Raw genomic sequence first — 9,544 nt, forward strand, 5'->3', positions numbered from 1 at the left:
TCCAGGCCTTCACGTTCAATTGATTTCGGTGACGTATCCGGAAACGATTGACCGCGGAAAAATATTGAGGCCTAGGAACTTGGCAATTGCCTTCCGTAAACGGTGATACAGAAATTTTTTAAGGAACTGTTCTCAACTTCACATCGATGGTCTGTCACAGAGGGCAACAAATACACAGACTAAATTGAGTCCCGCACTGATCTATTAAAAAGCTCCGTGCTAAGGCCAATGGTATCTATTTCACAACGCTTGCTAGTGGGGCTGCACGTGGGAAGGAAAGAGGATTGCTCGTTCCATCTTGTTCGTATGCAAAATGCGTGCATGTCACACACATTCCAGAACAGAGCATTACGAAAATCTAAGTAAGCACCATGTACCATGGACTGCCCTCCGCTCGCAGGGTAGGGCTGCCCTCGATCGTCCTCGAGTAAGACGACAGTATCACGCCGACAAGAGAGCAACCTCCTCCCCAGGGTCATCTCTCTCATCTCCCTCAGGCTCATCGTCGAGAAGGCCTTCGAGACGGTGCAGAAAATCAACCCATTAATTTCTACAACTGTCTCACTCGCTGACGTTCGGCCTGTTGCGCAATGCTTTTGGCGTTGTCTAACCACCCAAACAACGGCTGAGAAGGAAGAGGGCGGAAAGCAAGCAAAATTCAAGGATGAAATATTGTTGCCATGTGTCAGAAGAGGGGGGAGATTGAAACGGCTGCTTAACTTGTACCCACAAGACATAGTGACTTGATGGGGGAATTGTTTCCAGTGAGCGGCATACTCCAACAAAAGAAAGATAAATAACTGATGCCCTGGGGATGGGGGACTCCCACATATAAAGGGCGGGGGTGCTTGTCGTACCCTTTTCGGGCTTAAAAACATGATTTTGGTACTCTTAGGGTGTTCAGCCTCAAAAGGTCCACACAGCAGGAGCTTTTGCAGTCCCTTTTAGGGTATTGAGCCGAAAAAATGACAGTAGAAAATGTGCTGTTTTAGAAATGGTACCTTTTAGGGGTGAAACCAATTTCAAGCCACGTCCACATAGCAGGATCTTGGTACCTCTTAGGGGCTCTTTTAAAAATAATTTCTGACAAGCACCCCCATCCTTCATATATGGGAGTTCCCCCCCCCCCCCCCAGGAACTGACAAAGTTGAAAGAACAGAAGGTATACTGCCACAATTTTGAAATTTGCATTTAATTGGTCTACTCTACAGTGCACACATTTCCATATCTTTTTAAGGTAACGGGTTGGCTGCTTCGCCGGTTATACAAGGAGTTTTACGTAAATACCCTTATGGGAGACGCCCTTGTATAAAACGTCATCTAAAAGATACTTTAAAAACTTCAATGATACCATAGATAAAAAATAACATGTAAAACGGTACAATAACAGCATTTTCTTCTACTGTTTCCTTCTACTTCTACCCCCAATGCCACACAGAAAATAGATTCAGGTGCAGGCCAAGGAAGAAAAGCAAAATAACATTTCCTATTTCATGCTAGGAATTTGAGCTTGTCTGCAGTTTCCTTGACTTCTCCACGTTAACTTGTCAGAAAAATAATCACTGGATGTCAAACTTCCTTGTACCCTGTAAGGGAGCACTACTGCACAGTGTACATTCCCGTATCTTTTTAAAGTAATGAGTTGGCTGCTTTGCAGGTTATACGATGTGTTTTTAGTACATACCCTTTACAACTTGGGTTAATGAGACATGCCCTTGTATACAAAATCATCTAAAAGAGACTTTAAAAAATTCAATGATAACATAGATCAAAAAAACATGAAAAACAATACAATAACAGCATTTTCTTCTACTGGTTAACAGCTGTTCTTGGTTTCAGGCAGGACTTCATGGAAACTTTGAGTAGGCAGGCCCAACAACACGGATCTGTAAGTGACAATAAATAAATAAATAAATAAATAAATAAATAAATAAATAAATAATAATAATAATAAGGGAGAACTAAAACTAAACTAGACTAGCTAGACTAGATCAGAATAGAACAGAATAAACTAGACTAGACCAGAATAGACTACACTAAATTACACTACACAGTACAAGCCCCTACTAGACTAGATGAGACTAGATTAGACTAGAATGCAATACTCAATACTTTACACTGTATAATCCAATGACTCGTTTGCAGCCAAGGATACTAGTTCCACACAGAAAATAGGTTCAGGTACAGGCCAAGGAAGAAAAGCAAAATAACATTTTCTATTTCATACTAGGAATTTCAGTTGTCTGCAGTTTCCTTGCCCTCTCTACATTAACTTGTCAGAAAAATAATCACTGGATGTCAAACTTCCTAGCACCCTGTAATGAAGCACATGGCAAAAGAAGCACCAGCTGCTCATGCAATGATGGCATAGGGAAAGAAAACTTACATTCAGTATAATCTCAACAAATAAACTCATTTTACTTCCTTTTTCTTGCAGTGTGCTCTAAAAGCACTGGTAATATAAAAAGGTTTTTCATGTGAAAGCTTGGAAGAACTTGAAATGCTCTGGGAACAATCCCCTGTGGCTCATGTTTACACTGACAGCATTTCTTATTCACCGAAACCCCCACTTAAACAATTAGATTATGAGTTCAAGATTTCGATCACACATAGAAATAAAGAACAAATAATCTAATTGTTTTAGTATAAATCTAGTAGTCGTTCTAAACTCTATCTAAATTCTCTTTACAGACACTTTGAAAACACAAAGAAGCTGCTGCCATTTTCTTAACAAGCACTAGCTCACTGCTACTCACCATCTACAACAGAAAAAATAGTGAGTAGCTTAGCTAATCAGAGAACGCCAAATGTTCACGATAGATTCATACTAAAAATTGATAAAATCATGGCCAATGTTCTCTATTTGTTACCTAGAAAGTTCAGTAATAAGCATGCACATGACTGGCAATTGTGGCAATTGTCTAACAAAATTTGACTTTTAAATTTTGCAGCAAAATAATAACCAAAATATTATCGCATGCCTTACATAGATACCTTGAAGATGGCACTTTATAGTGGCCCCCTTATAATAAGTGAGTAAGTCTACATTAAGTCCATATTTGGCCTTGCATAACTTATAACAGGAAAATTATTTAAATGATGATGGTTACCATGGTATCAGATGGAAACCCAGCTAAACCTCCTGAAGGGTCTTCACGAAGAGCCTCAATGTACGAGAAAACCACGATGATGAAATAGATCTAAGAAATAAAGAGCAATAAACAATTAAAAAATCACCTATAAACTTGATAAAATTCTTCCCCTTAACTTATAAATATCACACAATCCCCCCCCCCCCCCCCCCGTAAGTAATGATCACTTAAAAGTAAAAATAGATCAGAACTTACCGATAGGACCCATCCAAGGATTGTTCCAACGAAGATATAAGGAAACTAGGAATAACAGAAATTTAGTCAATTTGTAAATAGGGAGCTCAGTCACAGTACTTTGAGTCATTTTGGCCACCTGCAAAATTACCTTTAAATTGAAGGAAGCCTGAAAATAAGAGTTTACTAAGACAGAAAAACACCAAAGAGCTAATAATAATAATAATAATAATAATAATAATAATAATAATAATAATGATAAAGGAACAAGGACGGTTAAGGATGGAGAAGATTAACATGGATTACAGATAATGAACTTGAAAAATATAGGCTGAACTTTTCAAGATGCGCCAACTGTGATGTAGCTCCTTTAAATACTTTCATACTTGAGTCAAGGTGCTTTTTATTCAATAATTTACTAATCGTGAGTAACAGTTTAAGATAAAACTCACTCCATTTGAGATGGCAAGAAGGAAAATTGATGTTCCCAAAGTGAACAGAAGTTCAAAGAGACTCCACAACACCCAAGGAAAGGCCAAAAATCTGTTCCTCTGCAAAACATAGACAAAAAGAAGTTTATAAATAATTGATAATGGTAATAGGACTGAGTGGAGTCCAATTTGGTCTGTAATCATATGAGTGATTAAAAAAATTGGAAGACCGCGAAGCAGGAGTCCGACTTGTTAATCACGAGTATGATTACAGACTGAATTGGACGACATGATTTCCTGTTACCAATTAATCAAAACTATGACAAAATTCGAGAAACAAACAAACCATTGACTGATGACCATTGATCGCTGAACGATTAAATGTTGTTATGAATGCTGAAAAATACAGCAGTTTACTCAAGTGCACCGCAACAGCGCACGCAAAATGACAAGTACTGTCCAATTACAAGCATGACGTGTACACTGTCCAATTAATGCTCAAATCAGGCTGCTGATAGCCAATCACGTTCAAGAATTTTGCTATAGTTTTGATTAATAATACACAAAGAAGGAAGGAAATCAAAATAAACAAACAGTATTGGTCACATAAAAACACTGCTACAGAGACCAAGAGATAGAGAAAGGTAGACATACATACATAGATACAGACAGACAGACAGACAGACAGAGAGACAGACAGGCATGGGACATTATAAAGTACGCACTAATAGAGTGTTTTTAGCAGGATGTCTGGAAAGCCAAGGGGTATCTGAACTTCTTAAAAATATATAATTTGTATGTAAAATATCTCCAATTAATTTGGAAATGTCAGTTATCCATGGCCTTAATTTATTTTCTAAAGTTTACTTTAATACATTTGTATGATAGTTTTCTTAGAGGGACTGTGTCACATTTAGTCTCATTTATTTAGTTTCGCCAAACACTTGCGATGAAACTTGATGTTAGCACAGAAATTACTTCTATGGATCGAAATTACTGAACCATAGAGGCTCTTTGTTACAAACAATATGTCTCCCAGGCATAATAATTAAAGGTGACAAAGACACAAGATTAACTTTAAAAATTATTCAGCTTGATAATTTTTCAAAAAAATATTTTGCCATCCATAACTTTTAATCTTAATTTCTGACTATCCATAACTAGTGTTATTGAAATATTTATTTACTGTTTAAGTTGGTTACCCTCACTCAATTTGGTAGCCATTTTCTAATGTCTTAATCTGGCCTAAATCTGTGACATAGTTAAGTTTAATATTTAATTCTCCTGATTGGATTTATGTGTAACGATTTTGTGCAGAAAATTGCATTGTTGATTGGTGACTTACCATGCCATAGGATACCAGTAGGCACAAATTTACCAACAGCGAGATCGCTGCAAAGGCCATGCCAGCATAGCTCAAGTGGATGACAACTTAGAAGACAAAAAACACCTCAGTCAGTAGTTGTTCCTTAGATATTGCATCAGCCACTGGGTGTTTGCGTGTGTTGGGTGGGCGAGCACTTCCGTAAATTTCGAATAGGTGTGTGCCACAAAGGGTCTTAAATCCTGACTGTAAGCTATTTAAGGATTAAGCAAACACATACTCCCATCTTTTGTAAGGAACCCGCCAGAAAAATGACACCGTTCTTAAAAGGAAAAACAAAAACTAAGAATGGCGTGAAGGGGTAAGCTTTATTTCCTTTCTGTAACATTGGAAGTTAAGCATCAAGCATAGGATTTCAGTTGTTTTTTGTTTAGCTGGGCATTTAGGCACTGGAATTTTACCTGTTACAATTTAGGTACCCTATCTAAGGATCACACTTGAAACACAATGCCAACAGGGGCAAAAATGATACCCCATTTAAGGATCAGGAACCTCAAATTGCATACCTATCCTACGGCACAATAATATATGGGAATATCCCCATATCCCCTGGATTAGCCATCAATGCCATAAAGAGCTGCATGGCCATTTAGCTCAGCCTGAACAGGATTTAATAAATGTAATATTAGGCAAGAAAAATAAACATACTATTAAAATATTTTTCATCCACAGGAAGGTCTGTTGGGTCATCATTATTTTCCTTCTTGTAATCAGAAAGAATCTTATAGAAGTGAAATCCTGAATACAGAGAATATGCTGATCCAAGCTGTAAAATGGAAATAGTACAAATATATCCACAGTTAAGTTTAGTCCTGTATATATAAAAAAGAGTCCTAAGTTAGAGAAGTGTGGTGTGGGGTGGGGGTGGGGGTGGCAGTGGCAAGGCAGGGGAGGGTGAGGGTAGCGGGTGGGCAGCTGCGTGCAGTAGGGTTTCACATGAACACTCCACTGGGTTTTCACTGCTATTAAATATGCAAATAGTTGATAACAAATAAGAAGGGATGCTAAAATGAATGTCTAATACAGCAAAGTTATAGCAGGAAACTTATAAAAGATCTTTACAGTGAAAGCAAGGAAAAAAATTCCACCTTGTATGATTCAGAGAGTGATACACTAGACAGAGTTGATTACGTGAATTATGCTTGGAATCAGTCATGCATTTAGAGTAGCTATTTATTAACCGCGCGGCCATGGGCTGAGTGCGGTTCTAGGTTTACCCGTGGTTTTTGTTTTTTTTTATTTTTTTTTGTCGGAGACCAGACGCAGACCTCCGCTCGGCCAAACTTTGAGTCACGCAACGTGTGATGTTTTTCTGCCAGAAGCTGTTAAAACATAAACACACCGACAATTTTACGGATATTGTTTTCTTTTTTGTGGGTAAAATATATTTTCTTTTCGCTTTATCAAAGCGTTGGATTTAAAGGGAATAATAAATACGCTGAAAAAAGGTATTACGTCAGCCATGGAATGCGCTGACGTTGCAGCTTTCACTTTCGCTACGTGACAAATAAGATCATGTTTACTTTGCAAGTTTATTTCGGCAGAAGCGACGGTCATTAATTTATTTGTAATTTTGCGAGTATTTCTTGCGGTTTTAGGCAAATGAAGTAAATCCTTTGACTGTTTCATCGCAGCGAGTTCATAGATCGGAAAGAAAATTAAATATTTGCAAGCCAAGCAAAGAACGTGTCAGAACGTGCAAAGATTACGTCATTGATAGGGAAATAACCACCGTACTAAAGATAGCCGTAGATAATGCAATTCTTGAATTATGTGACTCGTGTGACTTCTTTGCTAACCCTTAACTCAAGGGAAAAAAACAATTAAATTTAATCGTGACTTTAAAGAAAGAAAGCGGTTTGTAATAGTGTTCGTATCTTCATGCCCATACATATCCCGAAGAAACTTCCAGATTAAGACCATTACGTCATCGGAGATGTCACAACGGCTACGACTGATGGTGCGACAATAGAGTTTATGTTGATCAAGTGCTGTGATGTCTACAGTAATCAATGAATCATCAAAGATTGCTTTGGAATATGCACTGCGTTGCGACTGTAGTACTAAGAAAACAGTTAAATTTTAAAAGCGCGGTTATAAGATCTAACAGATCTTCTTGTTAACCGGGAGTTATCAAGCATTTTGTCACGTCCCGACAAACGGCAGGAAACCAAACTAGCTGTTATTCAAGAACTACAATCTATAAATGATGATAAAACGGCAAAAAATGAATATCAAGTGTTTTCAGGGAATGCTGAGAGCAGAATTCGTTTTAACATAGGAATTGAAAGTTGTACATGCAAGCTTACAATGCGTACACAGTATGGTTAATTTATGAACGCAGTATCATTCGAAAATGCAAAGACTACGTACAACAACGCCCAGATAACTGTAAAATTATAAGCAGACGCACAAAAGCGTGGTATATCTGGCAACAATATGAATGTATTTTCACGTTTATCAAATTATCAAGGATTGAAACGAGTTGTGGAACGATATTGATAGAAGAAAATATTTTAACAGCTAAATTCAGCCTGCGCTGTAATGGTTTTCACTCGCATTGTATATTTTCCATTACTGGATCAAAACAGGATGAAGTATCGGTGGACTGTCGAAAGCTCATTCATAATTCCTTCTTTCCTTTTTTGACGAAAAAAGCTTAAAAGCTGAAGGCAGCTAAGGCGACTGTTCGCAAACAACGCTTGAAGACGCAAGACAGGCCAACAACCACCAGGCTAAAGTCGGTTAACATCACGGCTTTACAGAGGTTGAGGTCAGAAAACGCTAAGCCCATGTAGAATGAATTCACGGAGAAATAGTTTCAGTTTTTCAGTTCTTTTATTATTGCACACTATATTGATGTAAATAAATAGATAAATAACTTCATCAAAAACTCTTGCGAAACGGTATGTGAGAAATATGAGAAGGCATATGCATGGCTGAATGAAAACCATGCCGTGTACACGTACATGCATGCAACTTGACACAAATTCATGAAAAACACTCACCAATCCAAAGATCCCGATCAGGAGAATGCCTGTTCGCAGATCACAGCCGCAACAACAAGTCCGCACTATAATCGCCATGGCTTATGCGTTGAAGTTACCGTTTGGGCAAAAAACAGACCGCAAGAAACCTGTCCGTTCACCTTGGGAGGTTTCAATAAGGTGTGCAAGTTTGAGAAAATCAATTACATTCGTACCATTTGGACCGATCAGATCGTGCGTTAGATTGTGCTTGCTGAAAGAGCTGGGGCGGACACCGCGGAAATACGTTTTTTGACGTGACAGTAACTGGTCAGTGGTCATCACCATCGGGCTGTGTTGTCCTGCGATCGATCAGTTCTCTGAGATCGGTGTTTTGCTTCGTTTTAAGGTTGAAAATATCCTTGATACTTCTCGTTATTGGTGAGCTTGACGCCCTTAAATGGGTTTTTAATACTCAAGCAATGTTCGTAAAGAATAGTGGTACAGGGGAGTCATTTTGTGTGGAGTAATGTGTAGTTTGCTGACTCGAGCCAGCTCGAGCGGACGAAGCGTGGATCGCGCATTCTCGTCCCCAGAGCCTCCGTTTATTTTGGTCACGTGGTCGGAGAAACGGCGTATGTCGTCAACGACATTTTAAGACGAGTAGCACTGGGGACGAGAATGTGGATCGCGTTGCTTCAGCCGCCCTCGCCTCAGAATTGTCAAAATCAACGATGGGTATCCAGCAAAGCAGAAGATTGGTCCTGTATGCAGGTTTTGCAAGGATTTTGAAGACTGGTTGGATTTAAAGTGTAATTTGCGCGAAATGGTTAAGGTACTAGATGTAAGTCGGGACCGTTTTATTCACACTCACTTTGCGCCGACGTGTGGTGCTTGTTCATTGAGATTATATTTCGGAACGCGTCCAAGAAACTTTGATAAGAATTTGTCTTTAAAGACTGGCGTTTTGGCGTTTCTATCACCTTTCTGACTTTCTGCGCCTTTTGGAACGGGTGAAATAAATTTTTTGTACCTGTCGTTTGCTGTCAGAATAAAACATTTGTTACATTTGTTCATTTCATTCACAAGATATTTCTGTATCATTAAAGATTGTTTAAGCCTACATTATATATATTTGACTGTTGTTGTTTTTCCTTTCATTTAATTTAATTCAGATGAGCTTTGCTCAATCACTACAAAATAATTTTTACATTGCAATCAACATGTACATATCACATGCTTTGAATCAATATGAAATTAATTATGATTCCCTTAGTAATAATATTGTATCATCCTCCCTTCTGTAAGATTCTTACTTAACTTGTAACCACTTTATTACGAGACATTATAGCACCTGATGGCAATAAATTATATATATGTAATTATATGTATTTATTTTTTTTCCTGTGATAAATTGGCTGACAAGTGGGTTTGTTT

At 38.1% G+C, this 9,544-nt stretch overlaps 1 protein-coding gene across 1 annotated transcript; it reads right to left on the reverse strand.

Annotated features, from left to right (window-relative positions):
* Positions 1 to 1,176: 1,176 nt before the first annotated feature.
* On the reverse strand, positions 1,177 to 8,371 carry LOC110046184 (uncharacterized). The gene is made up of 7 exons (XM_020751870.2): positions 8,150 to 8,371; positions 5,790 to 5,907; positions 5,103 to 5,188; positions 3,779 to 3,877; positions 3,348 to 3,392; positions 3,111 to 3,200; positions 1,177 to 1,886 (listed from the first exon to the last, which is right to left on the reverse strand). The coding sequence occupies exons 1-7, from the start codon at positions 8,225 to 8,227 to the stop codon at positions 1,848 to 1,850; spliced, it is 555 nt and encodes a 184-aa protein (XP_020607529.2). The 5' UTR covers positions 8,228 to 8,371; the 3' UTR covers positions 1,177 to 1,847.
* Between the last annotated feature and the right edge of the window lie 1,173 nt (positions 8,372 to 9,544).

Source organism: Orbicella faveolata, unplaced genomic scaffold, assembly GCF_042242905.1.
Source record: "Orbicella faveolata isolate gen_17 unplaced genomic scaffold, um_ofav_v1 contig_14, whole genome shotgun sequence".
Lineage (NCBI taxonomy): Eukaryota > Metazoa > Cnidaria > Anthozoa > Scleractinia > Merulinidae > Orbicella > Orbicella faveolata.

Bases quoted from the DNA above. Each gene is read 5' to 3' on its own strand.
- LOC110046184 (XM_020751870.2), bottom strand. From the start codon at position 8,227: ATGGCGATTATAGTGCGGACTTGTTGTTGCGGCTGTGATCTGCGAACA. The intron at 3,393-3,778 runs GTGAGTTTTATC...TGTTATTCCTAG, and splicing joins TTCTTGCCATCTCAAATGGA to TTTCCTTATATCTTCGTTGG. The intron at 1,887-3,110 runs GTAACCATCATC...TGTCACTTACAG, and splicing joins GGTTTCCATCTGATACCATG to ATCCGTGTTGTTGGGCCTGC.